Raw genomic sequence first — 17,021 nt, 5'->3', positions numbered from 1 at the left:
ATTTTTTCCCCATTCATCCTCATCGTATTTTCCTTTACCTTATTGAGTATAGTTTTAATAGCTTTTTAAAATCCATGTCTGATAACATCTGCGTCATCTTGGGGTTGACATCAGTTAACTGTCTTATCCTTTGTGATGAGACCACATTTTTGTGTCTCTTGGTATGTTGACTAATTTAAGATTGTATACTGGACATTGTGAATGTTATGTTTTGGAGACTGGATTATTTTATATTTATCCAAAGGGTATTTTTTTTTTTGTTAGGAGGCAGTTAACTTGATTAGACTCATACCAAACCATTATGCCTGTGGTGGGAAATGGCTTAGCTCTCAGTTCATTTCTTGTTTTAGCTTTAAGCTGCTTCTAGTTTACTTGAGGCCAGGAATTCAAGACCAGCCTGCGCAACATAGTTAGACTCATATCTCTAAAAAAAATTTAAAAATTAGCTGGGCATAGTGGAGTGCACATGCATGGTTCAGAGATAAGCTATAGATTTAGGCTGTTAAAATACAGAATATAGGGGTTCCTTTCTGTGGCCCTCTCCTTTCTAGAGTCCCCCATCACTCTCCTGCGTCATCCCGCATTATCCTGGCCTTCTTTCCTGGTTCTTCTAGTTCCTCTGGCCAGAAAGATGTCAGTCTTTCTACTGAAGTTGTAGCTGGTCCTGTGCCTTTGTGATGGCGACCACAGCCACGTTTGGGCAAAGCTGCAAAAGTTGGGATCTCAATCTACATGGATCACTTACTCCCAGTTTGATTCTCTTCTAAAATGCATCTGTATTTCAGTCTCCAGAGTCCTCAGGTAGTTGTTTTTTGTGTGTGTTTTATCCACAGAGCCTCCTTTTTAGGAGGACTGATATATTGGGCTCTCACTCATCCGTATTTTTTGGTCCATTTTAAAATTGCAGTTTGGTTATTTTTGAGTTGCAAGTGTGCTGTATTTATCCTGAGTAGAAGCATGTGTCAGATAAAAGTATGATGAATGATTTCTTCCAGTATATGGCTTGCCTTTTAATTTCATTAGTGTTTTTGAAGAGTAGATGTTTTAATTTTGATGAAGCTTAATTGATCATTTTTCTTTTATGGTTGTGCTTTTTGATGTCTTATTTTTTATTTTTACTATTTGAATGGCCAGTTAATAGATTGATGTCTTATCTAAGAAATCTTTGCCCAAGTTTGCAAAGATTTTCTATATTTTATTTTAGAAGTTTTATAGGTTAGCTCCATGTAGTGGATTTAGAGGTTTTTTTTGCATATAAACTGAAGGTGAGAGTCAAAATTAATTTTTTGGTTATGTAGTATTCAGTTGCTGAAAGACTATCCCATCCTTATTCTGACATCTTTGTCAGAATTCACTTGACCATATATGTACAACTTTAATTTTAGACTCTGTTCTGTCCACTGATCTGTATGTCTATCCTTACACCCAATACCATGCACTTGATTATGAATGTTTTATATTGTGTTGAAAACTTCCAACTTTGTTCTTTTTCAAAATTCTTTTGGTTATCTTAGGTCTTTTGCATTCTAGAATAATGTTTTACAATCTGTTCAGTCCTTATGGTTTTTGTTTCTTTCATGAATGAATGCTTGATTTCTAAGCAAAGCAAAATTTTCTTGATTTTTCTGATGTTTTACGATCAAAGTTTCTCGGCATAGCTAGAAGTTTGCTGTCTTTATAAATGTCATGTCTTTTAAAATACTTTGCTAACTTTGATTTGGTAATATTTTATATAAAATATACATAAAATATTTTGTGGGGTTAGATATGTATGTATTTTTAAATCTCACAAAATATTATACTCTCAATCTTTGTTTAGATTTGCCTATATATTTGTTGCTTTGTGTCAGAAGGTGTTTTTATTTTGCCCTCATTCTTTTTTTTTTTTTTTTTTTTTTTTTGGGACAGAGTCTTGCTTTGTCACCCAGGCTGGAGTGCAGTGGTGCAATCTGGGCACATTGCAACCTCCGCCTTCCGGATTCAAGTGATTTTTGTGCCTCAGCCTCCCAAATCCTGGGATTACAAGCATGTGCCACCATGCCTGGCTAATTTTTGTATTTTTAGTAGAGATGGGGTTTTGCTATGTTGGCCAGCCCAGTCTTGAACTCCTGGCTTTAAGTGATTTTCCCGCCTCAGCCTCCCAAAGTTCTGGGATTACAGATGTGAGCCACCATGCCCGGCCTTCATCCTCATTCTTGAAAGACATATTTGCTGAGTACAGGATTTTATGTTGGTAGTTATTTTTGTGTTGAAGATACTATTCCATGTCTTCTGATTAAATTATTGCTGTCAAAATTAACTATCAATCTTATTGTCCTTCTTTTGAAGGTGGTTTATCTTTCTCCTTGGGCTACTTTTAAGATTTTCTCCTTGTGTTTTCCCAGTTGCATAATGTGTCTTTGTGTGGATTTCCTTTATGTATCCTGCTTGGGATTTGTTGGACTTTTTGAATCTTTGACTTGGTGTATTTCATTGGCTCTGTAAAATTCTCAGCTATTATCTCTAGGTATTTCCTTCCTCATTCTTCTCTTGTTTTGGGATTCTGATTAAATAGATATTAAACCTCACTTTATCCTGATTGTTGCTCATGGTGTCTTATTTTCTGTTTGTTTGGCTATAATGGAGGCCCCAAATGAAGGCTTCTGCTACTAAAGAGGATTTGTGTTTTTGTCTCTCCGTGATGCTTTGCGGATAATTTCTTTTGCTCGGTCTTCTAGTTCACTGATTCTCTCTTATTTGTATCTAACCTCCAGCTGTCTTAGTCCATTCAGGCTACTTTAACAAAATACAGTCAGCCTTCCATATCTGCAGGTTCTGCATGTGTGGATTCAATCAACTGTAGATGAGGAACCCGTGGATATGGAGGGCCGACTATATTACGCCATTTTATGTCAGGGACATTTTATGTAATTCCTGAGAATTTGGTATATGTGTGGGGGTGGGAGGGTGGGATGTCCTTGATCCAATCCCCTGCAGGTACCAAGGGATAAACTGTACCTTAGATGGAGTAATTTGTAAATAATAAAAATTTATTTCTCACGGTTCTATAGGCTGGAGATTTCAAGATCAAGGTGCCAGCAGATTCAGTGTCTGGTGAGGGTTGCTTTCTCTGTTTCAAAGATGGCTCCTTTTTGCTGTGTCCTCACATGGCAGAAGGAGTAAACATGGTCTCTCATACCCTTTTGTAAGGGCCATCTGATCCTATTCATGAGGGTAGTGCTCTCAAGACCTAATCATCTCCTAGAGTCCTCGCTTCTTAATACTATCACACTGGTGATTAAGTTTCAACATATTAATTTTGGAGGGAGACATTCAGACCATTGCATTGTTCTTAAACTATGAGTTGAGCTTTAAGTTTTAATTATTTTTAGTTGAGTAATTGTGCTTGATCTTTTTCAGATCTGCTCTGCTTTTTCCAGGATCCTTTTTCGTAAAAGTTTTTTAAAACTTTTGTTCCTTCAAATATAATAAGCATTGTATTATAGAATTTGTGACTGATCATTCTAAGATTTAAAGTCTCAGATCTTTTATTTCTCCTGATTGTTGCTCATGGTGTCTTATTTTCTGTTTGTTTGGCTATAATGGAGGCCCCAAATGAAGGCTTCTGCTACTAAAGAGGATTTGTGTTTGCTTCAGTCAAAGAAAGAGAAAGTTGAATTAATTCTTTCAGCCTTCACTTTTGCCTTGGTAATTCCTTATGCCTTTTCAGCCATTTCATACTCTTAAGATTTTAAAAAGTATTTTTTCTAGCTATTTTAGTTTTCTTAGTGGGAGGGTTAGTGTGAATAATCTACTATTACCATAAATTAAAAATCTTATCAAGTTTTACTGGGTTTTAATTTAATTCAGCTTTGCATTCTTTTAGATTCGCTCAGCTTATTTTGAGTTAGTTTCTGCATTGTGCCAGCGCATTCCACAGTTGATGAAAGAGGAAGCATCCAAAGTGAGCCCATCAGTTCTACTTAGCATTGATGACAGTGACCCAATTGTCTGCCCAGCTCTCTGGGAAGCTGTACTCTATACACTTACAACTATTGAGGTATGTAAGAGAGGCACATTTAGTACACTGAGGAATGAACCTATGAGATAAGAATATCCAAAACTTACTGGGAAAATGCTTTCTTGGAAATAAAATAATCTAAACTTGGCATAAATCTTAAAGTGACTAAAATGGCATAGAGTTTTTATTTTATTTTGTTTTGCCAGTATTAATTATTCTTTAAACCTTATGTGGCCTAGTGCAGTCACCATAACTGAATTTTATATTTAAGATGAAATATAATTAAGATTGAAATATAATTGTCCCTTTTAGAAAGCAGCTTTTATAGAAATAGAAGTTAAATAATTATTTCTAATCAATACTTTATTGTAAGCATGTCGAATATATGATCATTATATGTAATACATTTATAATTTCAGTTTTAGTTTTTAATGGTGGTGAAAGATTTTAGCTTTTTTTAGGTAAAATACTTGGTTTTTCTTTTTGAGAGCCTATATGTTTTCTCTTTTAATTGAGAAAAGTATGTTTATGATCTCTAATTACTACTATAATCTTTTGTTTGGTTAGGACTGTTGGCTTCATGTAAATGCAAAAAAGAGTGTGTTTCCCAAGCTATCAACTGTGATTCGTGAAGGTGGTCGGGGTCTAGCTACTGTCATATATCCTTACCTTCTGCCATTCATCAGCAAGCTCCCTCAGTCCATCACAAATCCAAAGTTGGATTTCTTCAAAAATTTCCTCACGTCTCTAGTTGCTGGGTAAGTAATTTAAATTTTTGATTTTTAAAACAAAACAGATTTTCTTGTTTTTATACTCATTTTCTTTCTTACTTAAATTTCTCCAAGTTGTTTTACTATTCATTAAATACTTTTAAAGTTTTCAGAGAATTACAATTGATATTTTTTTCTTGAGTACGTTCAAGACTTCAGTGGTAGCACACAGCAGGAAGTTAGATAAATAAGGTAAAGCTCCTAGTTGGAAATAGGTCAACTAGGCTATTTTTCAAATTAGCCATTTTTTTAACAGCAGAATGTGCTAACCAATTGCACCACAGACACATGTAACCATTTTTTATTTTTTATGTTGATAAATACAAATGCCTAAATGCAGAAAATTAGCCAGTGAAATTTTTAAAACATCAACAACTTTAACTACTATAGATGTTTAAATTCACACTTAAAAAACTGTTTCAGTACATTTGTTGAACTTAGAAGATACATCATTTTACTAATGATTACAAATTTTTTTTACTACACCATTATCTTTATTTGGTTAATAAGTTATCTCGAATTTGCAGGTGGATTGGTCCATGAATAGAAAATTAATATCTCGGCTAGGCGTGGTGCCTCACAGCTGTAATCCTAGCACAGGCCAAAGTGGGAGGATTGCTTGAGGCCAGGAGTTCAAGACCAGCCTGGTCAAGATAGTAAGACCCTATTTCTAAAAAAAAAAAAAAAAAAAAAAATAGAAGAAGGAGAAGAAAAAGGAAATATTCTCTTATTTTTATTTTTTACTGATACATTTTTTGAAAAACTTTTTCAAAGTTTTTAAGTTCATATTCTCATTGGGCTATATGTATTTTCGTTGGTATTTAATTTGTAGTTTAAGAAACTGCTTTAAAAATGTTTCTTCTGTCATGATGCCTTTTTGAGGTCTTTATTTTGATAATTCTGAGTTCTTGTTTCTTCTTCATGAAAGAGTAATCCAGTTATTAATTATTTCTTAGGCTGTCAACAGAGAGAACTAAAACCAGCTCTTCAGAGTCCTCGGCAGTAATATCTGCTTTTTTTGAATGCTTACGTTTTATAATGCAGCAAAACTTAGGTGAGGAAGAGATTGAACAGATGCTCGTCAATGATCAGGTATCTATAATGTAAAAGTCGTCAGTCTCTTTGCATACTGATTATGTAGGATCAAGCTCATTGTGTCTTGTTGCCATTTACAGTAATAAGCCTTCCTTGTAAAAATTTTATTTTTATAATTTACCAATTGAGTGATGTGTATTTCTGACCAGGTAAGTAAAAATTCCATACTCTCAGTTTCTAGCATGGTATGATACCTAAGAAACTAATCAGTGTCTGGATGCAAAAATCCCTTTTTTTTTTGAGACAAAGTTTCGCTCTTTGTTGCCCAGGCTGGAGTACAATGACGCGATCTCAGCTCACTGCAACCTCTGCCTCCTGGGTTCAAGCTATTCTCCTGCCTCAGCCTCCCAAGTAGCTGGGATTACAGGCACCCGCCACCACACCCAGCTAATTTTTGTATTTTTAGTAGAGACGGCGTTTCACCATGTTGGCCAGGCTGGTCGAGAACTGCTGACCTCAGGTGATCTACCCGCCTCGGCTTCACAAAGTGCTGGGATTACAGGTGTGAGCCACCGCGCCCGGCCTGTAAAACCCTGTTTTAGAAAGATGTAGTGCAGGCTGGGCGTCGTGGCTCACGCCTGTAATCCCAGCACTTTGGGAGGCCGAGGTGGGTGGATCACCTGAGGTTGGGGGTTCAAGACCAGCCTGACCAACATAGAGAAACCCCATCTCTACTAAAAATACAAAATTAGCCAGGTGTGGTGGTGCATGCCTGTAATCCCAGCTACTCAGGAGGCTGGAGAATTGCTTGAACCTGGGAGGCAGTGGTTGCAGTGAGCCGAAATTGTGCCATTGCACTCCAGCCTGGTCAACAAGAGTGAAACTCCATCTCAGAAAAAAAAAAAAAAAAGAAAGATGTAATGCAAAGCAGAATTCTGAAGTTGCTATTTATGATCTTTTGTAGTAAGTTTAAATAAATCATGAAGCAATCATCTTGTTAATTCTAAAATACTCAAATTATGCTTTGTGAAAGTTTGGCTTGGCTTTTAGAACCAGAGATGAGAGAAGGTTATGGAATATGGTTCTTTACAGTAGGAAATTAGTGAGATTATAGAAGCCCAGGTCTTAGGATGTCTCTACCCTTATTTTTGTAATTTAGGAAATAGGATTCCGCACTCTGTGGGTCCTAGGTATCTTTCATGTTGACTTATAGTCTCATATCTTAGATTTGCCTATAGTTAAGGCAGAAAAGCAAAACACTTAAATCCAGAAGATGCAAAGAAAACTAGATTGTTAATGACCAAGAATCCCAGTCAATTTTATCATGAAAAAGGAATAATTGAGGTGAAATCATTAAGCTCTTGTATGATATGAAAGGGATCTTTAGGTTAACTTTTTCAGAGTTCTAGGGGAAAATTTATGTTTTTCAGTTATTAAATATGAAATAGTGTTTTACAAATACTTTGTTTAAATTTTCTCTTGAAAATTGAACTTTTCAATTTTTTACCTTCTGTGAGTGGAAAAAACAGTTTTTCCTCTATTCTCACATCATAGTAATCAACACAGAAGACTTCTGTGACCAAATATGTGGAGATTTCTCCCACCCAGCAAGCAGTCAGTTCTGCAGCAGATACCAGCTATGTGTCCTCCAATTCAATTCTGACTATCTACCTGGAGATAGTGTCAGATCTCACTGGCTTAGGACTCAGTCCCACAAGACCGCTCCCCACTTCTGATGCCAATCGCAAGCCCCAGGCTGTTTTACCTGGGCTTCTGACCAACCAGCTGTACATCTAAATCAGGGATCCCATGACCCCCTCCTGGGGTTTGCTTAATTTGCTAGACTGTCTCACAGAACTCAGAGAAACAATTTACCAGTTTATTATAAATGATATTACAAAGGATACAAATGAAGACATGCACACGGTGAGATACGGGAAGGGGTGAAGAACTTCCACACCCTCCCTGGGTGCGCTACCCTCCAGGAACCTCCACATGTTCAGCTATCTGAAAGCTCCCTGAATGCTGTCTTTCTTGCATTTTTATGGAGGCTTCATTACTAGGCATGAATGATTAAGTAATTGCCACTGGTGATCAGCTTAACCTTTAGCTACCTTTCTATCCCTGGAGGTTGGGTAGGTATTGAAAGTTCTAGCCCTTTAATCCTGCCTTGGTCTTTCTGGTGATCAGCCCCCATCCTGCTATATAGGTGCTGCCAGCCATCAATCAACCCATTAGCTTACGAAATGATATCACTTTGGAGATTCCAAGGATTTTAGAGTTGTGTGCCAGGAGATGGGGGTTGAAGACCAAATATATATTTTATGATATTCTACCTTTTCTTTCAGTTGATCCCTTTTATTGATGCAGTTCTCAAAGACCCAGGGTTGCAACATGGGCAGCTATTTAACCATTTAGCAGAAACTCTAAGTTCCTGGGAAGCCAAAGCAGACACGGAAAAAGATGAAAAAACAGCTCACAACTTGGAGAATGTACTGATACATTTCTGGGAAAGACTGTCAGAGATCTGTGTTGCGAAAATCAGTGAGCCAGAAGCTGATGTTGAGTCCGTTTTGGGTGTATCTAACCTATTACAGGTGCTTCAGAAGCCGAAGAGCTCATTGAAGTCAAATAAAAAAAAAAATGGTAAGGTTAGATTTGCTGATGAGATACTTGAAAGCAATAAAGAGAATGAAAAATGTGTATCTTCAGAAGGAGAGAAGATTGAAGGCTGGGAATTAACAACTGAACCTTCTCTCACTCATAATTCTTCAGGCCTTTTGTCTCCTCTAAGGAAAAAACCTTTGGAAGACTTAGTCTGTAAACTCGCAGATATAAGTATTAATTATGTCAATGAACGAAAGTCAGAGCAACATCTAAGGTTTCTTTCTACTCTGCTTGACTCCTTTTCTTCAAGCCGAGTATTTAAAATGCTACTTGGTGATGAAAAACAGAGTATTGTCCAAGCCAAACCTCTTGAAATAGCCAAGCTTGTACAAAAAAATCCTGCGGTGCAGTTTTTATACCAGAAACTGATAGGTTGGCTAAATGAAGATCAAAGGAAGGATTTTGGTTTCCTGGTGGACATTTTGTACAGTGCTCTCCGGTGCTGTGACAATGATATGGAAAGAAAAAAAGTCTTGGATGATCTAACCAAGGTATTCCTGTTGTATATCTTTTCAAACTATTTGAATAATAGATGAGTAGAATGAGCCTGCTTATTGTTTTCTGGTTGTTTCTTCACTGTGAGTGCCAATTTTAGGACAAGCAATATATTCTTGATCATGATTTGGGAAGTATCTAGGGCTGCTGGGTAGATGTTCAGCAGTACCAGGGTGATAAATACTTGTAATTAAAAGGTGAATTCTTTTAATCTATACATTTAAAAAGTTGGATAAGAACATTTTAGTTTTGTATTGGTTACATGGGTACTTCATTTACTTTTTAAAAGTTTTAGCTGGGCATGTTGGCACATGCATGTAGTCCCAGCTACTCAGGAGGCTGAGGTGAGACATTGGCTTGAGCCCATGAGTTCTGGACTAGCCTGGGCAACATAGCAAAACCCCATCTCAAACAAAAAGTTGTTCTAGCAGATCGTTTCTAACTCTTTTTCTTTTTTCAGGTGGACTTGAAATGGAATTCTCTTCTTAAGATTATTGAAAAGGTATCTTAGGGATTTTTTTTCTTTTTTTTTTTTTTTTGTATTTATGGGAATAGAAATATTATAACCGTAGTCCTATTTACACAATAAATATGGTCAGATAGTCAGGTTCTGTGTTAGAGAACTTCCTCATTATTGTAACTTTCTTCCTATAATGTGGGAAGATATTTGTTCTTTTCCTTTCCTGTAGTAGTATTTTTCTGGTTAGTAATATTAGGGAAAAATGAACAGGCTCTGGAAAATCCAGTGTTTCTTTCCTAGAAGGTAACAAAGGCAGATTTAAACATTTTATTATCTTTTAATTAAAGCTACAACTTTCTGCTGTTATTCTAGTTACTTTTTCTACTGCAGAAATGGATTGGTGTTTCTAGCTTTGGGTAGAACACATGAGAAAATTAAGTTTTCTCTACTCTGGAACACTATGTAGGTAAATAAAAATCTTCCAGTCTTTGTGTGATTGCCACTGACTAAGAAAATTAGTGGTAAGAATAATGAAAAGAAATGAAAGAACATAAACAAGTTACAAATTTTCAAAATGGCTTAAGTATTCTTTCCTAATGAGGATGTAAATGTTATAACTAACACTTTTCCAACTGTAGAGATGTTATGACTAGCTACCTGAAATTCTTACTCCTTTTTAAAGCATTTTCAAATTATTTTTCTGTTTTCATAGCTAACTCTTGAATTTGCATGTTTTTTTCTATTTTTTAAATTGTAGTAAAAAAAACACATAGCATGAAATTTACCATCTTAACCATTTCTAAATGTACAGTTCAGTAGCATCAAGTATATTTACATCATTGTGCAGTTTCCATAACTTAATTCATCTTGCAAAACTGAAACCCTGTATCCATTAAACAGTAACTCCCCATTTTCCCCATAGTTTTATTTTTACAAAATAAATACAGAATATTTATTATTTTTCAATGAGGAATATGACTTATCAGGCACACTATTTGCCTTAGTTTATCTAGTGCCTTCTCTCCCTGTAGCCAAGTTACATGAAGAGCTAAATTATCAGAAAGCTCCTTGATAAGCCTTGATTCAGAGCAGGGGGTGCAAATAATTTGATAAGAGTAGACTAATGTATCCATTTCCAACTTAGGAATGTACCTGCCGTGAAGTGCAAATACTCACATCTGTGTGGAAGAAAATCCTCTTCCTGAGCAGTGATTGGAAGTTCCTAGCCAGTGTTTGCTGCCTGCGCTTCCATGACTCACTAGCCTCCTCATCTCCTTACAGCTAGGCAGCTTCTTTCATTAGATATGTTCATACTGGCATATCTGAGGCATCGTAAGTTCAGTTCCACACCACAGCAATAAAGCAAGTTACACAAGTATTTTGGATTGCCAGTGCATATAAAAGTTGTGTACACTATAGTCTATTAAGTGTGCAATAACATTATATCTGAAAACCAATGTACATATCTTAATTTAAAATTAATTTATTGCTAAACAGTGCTAATGATCATCTGAGCCTTCAGCGAGTTGTAATCATTTTGCTGATGGAGAGTCTTGCCTCGATGTTCATGGCTGCTGACTGACCAGGGTGGTGGTATCTGAAGGCTGGAGTGGCTGTGACAATTTCTTAAAATAAGGACAATAGTGCAGTTTGCTGCATTGATTGACTCTTCCTTTCATGAAAGATTTCTCTGTAGCATATGATGCTGTTTGATAGCATTTTACCCAAAGAAGAACTTCTTTCAAAATTGGAGTCAATCCTTTCAAACCCTGCCACTGCTGTATCATCTAAGTTTATGTAATATTCTACATCCTTTGTGGTCACGTCAACAATGTTCACGGCATTTCACCAGGAGTAGATTCCACCTCAAGAAACCACTTTCTTATCTGTAAGAAGGAACTCCTCATCCATCCACATTTTATTATGACATTGCAGCATTTCAGTCACATCTTGAGGCTTCATGTCTCATTCTAGTTCTTTGCCTCTTTCCTCCACATCTGCAGTTACTTCCTACACTAAAGTCTTGAACCTCTCAAAGTCATCCATGAGGGTTGGAATCAACTTCTCAACTCCTATTAATGTTGCTATTTTAGCCTTTTCCCATGGTTCATGAATGTCTTCATGGCATCTAAAATGGTGAGTTTTTTCCAGAAGGTTTTCAGTGGACTTTGCCCAGATCCATCAGAGGAATCACTGTCTATGGCTGCTATAGCTTAATGAAATGTATTTCTTAAATATTAAGACTTGAAAGTTAAAATTACTCTGATTCATGGGCTGCAGAATGGATGTTGTGTTAGCAGGCATGAAAACAACATTAATTTCCTTGTACATCTCCATCAGAGGTCTTGGGTTACCCAGGTGCATTGTCAATGAGTAGTAATATTTCTACTTATTGTAGAATTTTTTTCTTTTTTTCCTTCGTTTTTCCAACAGTGGACTTAAGATATTCAATAAACCACGCTATAAACGTGCTGTAATTTAGTCCTTGTTATTCCACTTATAGAGCACAGGCAAAGTAGATTTAGCATAAGGTTAAGAACCCTGGGATTTTTAAAATGAGAAATGAGCATTGGCTTCAACTTAAAGTTACCAGCTATATTAGCCCCTAACGAGAGTCAGCCAGTTCTTTGAAACTTGGAAGCCAGGCATTGACTTCTTGCTAGCTATGAGAGTCTTAGATGGCATCTTCTTCTAATATGTGACTGTTTTACCTCCACTGAAAATCTGTTTAGTGTAGCCACCTTCATTATTAATCTTAGCTAGATCTTCTGTATAACATGCTGCAGCTTCTACATCAGCACTTGCTGCTTCACCTTGTACTTTTGTATTGTGGAGATGGTTTCTTCTTTTAAACCTCATGAACCACGCTTTGCTAGCGTCAGTCTTTTCTTGTGCAGCTTCCTCACCTCTCAGCCTTCATAGAATTAAAGAGAATTAGGGCCTTGCTCTGGATTCGGTTTTGGCTTAAGGGAATGTTGTGGCTCGTTTGATCTTCTGTCTGGACCATTAAAACTTTGTCCATATCAGCAGTAAGTCTGTGTCACTTTCTGTTACTCTTGGGCTCGCAGGAGTGGCACTTTTAATTTCCTTCAATAAGTTTTCCTTTGCATTCACAACTTGGCTGTTTGGCACAAGAGGCCTAGTTTTCCACCTCTCTTGGCTTTCAACATGCCTTCCTTGCTAAGCTTCATCATTTCTAGCTTTTGTTTTAAAGTGAGAGATGTGTGACTCTTCCTTCCACTTGAACATTTAGAGGCCATTGTAGTGTAATTAACTGGCCCAATTTCAGCATTGTTGTGTCTAAGGGAATAGGGAGGCCTAAGGACAGAGAAGAGAGATTAGGGAATGGTCGGTCAGCGGGGCAGTCAGAACACACACACAATATTTGTTGATTAAGTTTGCCCTCTTAAATGGCAATGGTTTGTGGCACCCCCAAACATTACAATCGTAACATCAAAAGTCACTGATTGCAGATCACTATAACAGACATAATAATGAAAAAGTTTGAAATATTGTGAGAATTACCAAAATGTGACACAGAGACACAAAATGAGCATATATTGTTGTAAAATGGTGCCAATAAACTTGCTCAATGCAGGGTTGCCACAAATCTTCAATTTTTAAAATTGCAGCATTTACAAAGCCCAGTAAATATTAAGCCCAATAAAACGAGGTATGCCTATACATTATGTTGAATTTCTTATCTTGCTAACTCGAGAGGCATTTTATTCAGAAGTTTATTTTGTTTACCAGGATTCTGCAGAATAGATTGGTTTTACTTGGCAAACTACACTGGGAAAGCAGGTATCACAGCCATCTAAACTCTAAAGTAGTTTTTCTTGTTTTATGGAACCTTAATACTTTATGAGCAGAGTCTTAAAATCATCTTTTTTTTTTTTGAGACAGAGGCTCACTGTGTTGCCCAGCAGGCTGGAGTGCAATTGCAACATCTCGGCTGACTGCAACTTCTGCCTCCCGGGCTCAAGTGATTCTCCTGCCTCAGCCTCCCGAGTAGCTGGGATTATAGGCACCTGCCACTATGCCCAGCTAATTTTTGAATTTTTAGTAGAGACAAGGTTTCACCGTGTTGGTTGGTCAGGCTGGTCTTAAAGTCATCTTTTAAAAAACCCATCAATTAAAAAACAGATTTGAGTTTTGGAACCAGAAAAGGACCTTAGAGATTTTCTAAGTTAATCTTTCCAACTTTCAAATTAGGAGATAGGCCCACGTTGATTAAAAGATTTGTCCAAGGTCATAGGCTAGTTAGTGATAAAGCTTGGACTAAAATATAAGCTCTGGTTACCTACAATTTTTAAATAAAAGGATAAAGTTTTCCAAGCACTACCCAATCTGCACTTGGATTTTTTTTTTCTTCCAGATTGCTTTGAAATGAACCAAGTTGCAAATTCCTTACTTCTCAGCCCTTAAAGCAAAAGAAGCTCTGGGAACATGGATCAGCATGCTTTAGGGGTGGATTTACAGTTTTTTTTTTTTCTTGCTTCCCCACCTCATGAAAATAAGTTGCTGTCAGATATCTGGCCCTAGTAACTCTATATCAGAGAATTTGGGGAAATAAATCCCATTGTTCATATTGAAGTAATTTACCATTATTATACATTAATTGTTCTTTAATTTTAGCAAAATTAATGAACAAAAATTTATAGAGCATTTATAAATCTATCTTCAAAATTTATTCATTATTCATTGAACATATCTACAGTGTTGATAGCAGGTATCAAAGAAGTTTAAGACAGTCTCTACTCTCAAGGAACTTACAATCTCATTGGAAAGACAAGATATACACAGATGAAACATTTAAATAATTATACAATCCAGTAAGTGCTTTAGAAATTCAGAGAAAAGCAGTGATCATTGTGGGCTGGAGTGGATGGGGAGACTCCATAAAGTAGGTGGGATTTGTACTGATTTTCAAAGAATGGATGGGATTTTAAGTTAAAAAAAAAAAGGTGGGGTGGGGGAATATTTATGGCTGGGAAGGTAACATAGCAAAGCATGGAAGTGAACATCATACAGGCTTAGTGGGGAACAGGGAGGATACCAGTCTTCCTAGAACTTCAGGAGGAGGAGGAGGGGGGTAGAATTGGAGCCATGATAACGAAGGGATAGTAATATGGTACAAGTAATATTTTGGACAGAGAGAGTATTTGATCTTGCTGTTAATCTTTGCTTTAATTTTATGGTTTTAGGCATGTCCTAGTTCAGATAAACATGCTTTAGTAACTCCTTGGCTCAAAGGCGATATCCTTGGTGGGAAATTGGTCAACTTGGCAGATTGTCTTTGTAATGAGGACTTGGAATCCAGGGTATCTTCAGAATCTCACTTCTCAGAAAGATGGACTCTTCTAAGCTTGGTATTATCCCAACATGTTAAAAATGGTAGGACAAATATGGCTTTTGTTTTCTAATGGGGAATAGTCCATTTCACCTTTGTGGGGGATTGCTTGGGGCTCAGCTTACGTGTTATTGGTTAAAAATAACAGGACTTACTCATTCAAATATTTTTTTTTCTTTTCTTTTTTCTTTTTTTTTTTTTGAGTCTGAGTCTCCCTCTGTCGTCTAGGCTGGAGTGCAGTGGTGTGATCTTGGCTTACAACATCTGGGTTCAAGTGATTCTTGTGCCTCAGCTTCCCAAGTAGTTGGGACTACAGGTGCATGCCACCATGCCTGGCTAAATTTTATATTTTTAGTAGAGATGGGGTTTCACTGTGTTGGCCAGGCTGGTCTCGAACTCCTCACCTCAGGTGATCTGTCTGCCTCAGCCTCCCAAAGTGCTGGGATTACAGACGTGAGCCGCTGCGCCCAGCTCATTTACATATCTTAATATTGTAAGCACCCTAATTGTTTATTAATCTTCATACCATGACTTAGAAGATATTTAATATTTTTAGTTCTATATCCTAAAGGGTTTTTTTTTTTAACTCATAAAGTTGACTCATGACTTAAAGGGTTTTCAGTGTAGCAAACTTGCTCACCCTAACTGCAGAACCATTTCTGTTTTCTACTTAATTTAAAACTGCCCTTTTTACTTGAGGGCCTTTATGTGTGAGAGAATGTGTTGATTTGTTGATAAAATTTTGTCTAATACATAAACACCATTTTAAAATCCAGGAGAGACCTATAGAATTATTAATCTAAAGTAAGATATTTAAAAATACACGTTAATATTTTTATTTTTTGTCTGTTTGAACCTTTTTTTCTCTAGATTACTTGATTGGAGACGTATATGTTGAAAGAATCATTGTTAAACTTCATGAAACTTTATTCAAAACAAAGAAATTATCAGAAGCTGAAAATAGTGACTCATCAGTGTCTTTTATCTGTGATGTGGCCTATAACTATTTCAGCTCAGCGAAAGGATGCTTGCTAATGCCATCATCTGAAGATTTATTATTAACTCTATTTCAGTTATGTGCTCAGAGCAAAGAAAAAACACATTTGCCAGGTAATAGCCTACTGCTCAAATGTTTTGTTGGGAATCTCCGGCTCTGACCTTCATAGTGAGTGTAAGTGCCCAGGATTTATTAATTGAATCATAATGTGTTTGAAAGTTTAAAGCATTTTGAGTAAAGGGCTACAGTCTTAAACACTTTCAGCTTTAGAAAGCAAGTTAAAGATGTACGTAGATGTTATTTCTAAAGATCTCACTTGATATTCAAAGAAATTTGGAATGAGCCATAATTGATTAGGTAGAATCTTAGTCCATTCAGCAGTTCTGGCATGTTCCTTAATTTCTTGATGTCTTAGTTTCCTCATTTGTAAAAGGGGTATAATAATATCCCTTTATTATAGTAGAAACATTCAGTCTTTGGTGTATATCAAAATAGAATTGAAATTATCTTTTTAAGGACTATATTCTTGCCTTATATGCTAATTCAGACTTATTTGTGAAAGGAACATAAAAAAATACTATCTATAGAGAGCTCCCTCCTCCCACCCTTCATTCTTTCCTTTCTTTTTTTCTTTCCTTCTTCCTTCCTCTTTCTCTCTCTCTCTTTTTTTTTCTGCCCATCATTGGCTACCAACCCTTTCTTAAATACTAACTTCTGTATTTGGAAAAGGTGTAATAATTTTTTTAAAAATGTCTCCAAAAGGACAACTCTTGTAAATAAGTTCAAGCATAAAAAATGTAACTTGAAAAATCTTACCATTTTACATTTATATGATACGTGCTAGCTTGTATGATTGCATGTTTATGACACAGTTGCTTTGTTTGGCAATTGAATTTTGAATGGCAATTTAAAATTTTTCTTTTTTAAATGGTATTTAAAAAAATCTCAGATCTGTAGGGTTGTTTCAAACATTTTGTGCTGATTAGAGTTAATTCAGTGAGATTACAAATTCCTGTTGACATCTTGATTTTAGATTTTCTTATCTGTAAACTGAAAAATACTTGGCTCTCTGGTGTAAATTTATTGGTTCATCAAACTGACAGTTCATATAAAGAGAGTACCTTCCTACATTTGTCTGCTCTGTGGCTGAAGAACCAAGTTCAGGCTTCATCTTTGGATATCAACAGGTAACCTTTTTTGAGCTTGGTTTCAGTGTCTCTTTTATACTTGAACAGTGTCCTTAA

General features: G+C 36.3%; 1 protein-coding gene across 7 annotated transcripts in view; it reads left to right on the top strand.

Moving 5' to 3' along the window:
* The window catches only part of LTN1 (listerin E3 ubiquitin protein ligase 1), a 64,929-nt gene that overhangs the window by 17,733 nt on the left and 30,175 nt on the right, over positions 1–17,021 (top strand). For 4 of the 7 annotated variants that reach the window (XR_010154396.1, XM_514851.9, XM_063803421.1 and 1 more), the window contains 8 exons: positions 3,866–4,039; positions 4,568–4,758; positions 5,727–5,862; positions 8,154–8,963; positions 9,428–9,469; positions 14,635–14,824; positions 15,651–15,890; positions 16,811–16,964. Coding sequence is in view for 6 of the 7 variants with exons in the window: in XM_514851.9 (XP_514851.4) it covers positions 3,866–4,039; positions 4,568–4,758; positions 5,727–5,862; positions 8,154–8,963; positions 9,428–9,469; positions 14,635–14,824; positions 15,651–15,890; positions 16,811–16,964 (1,937 nt within the window). In the remaining variant the exon portion in view is untranslated. Of the gene's footprint in view, positions 1–3,273; positions 3,688–3,865; positions 4,040–4,567; positions 4,759–5,726; positions 5,863–8,153; positions 8,964–9,427; positions 9,470–14,634; positions 14,825–15,650; positions 15,891–16,810; positions 16,965–17,021 lie in introns of those variants that run through there. The other 3 variants (XM_009448521.4, XM_063803422.1, XM_009448615.5) reach the window with 2 other exon arrangements.

The sequence above is a fragment of the Pan troglodytes genome, chromosome 22 (genome assembly GCF_028858775.2).
Source record: "Pan troglodytes isolate AG18354 chromosome 22, NHGRI_mPanTro3-v2.0_pri, whole genome shotgun sequence".
Classification (NCBI taxonomy): domain Eukaryota; kingdom Metazoa; phylum Chordata; class Mammalia; order Primates; family Hominidae; genus Pan; species Pan troglodytes.
This window is presented reverse-complemented; position numbering and strand designations above follow the sequence as displayed.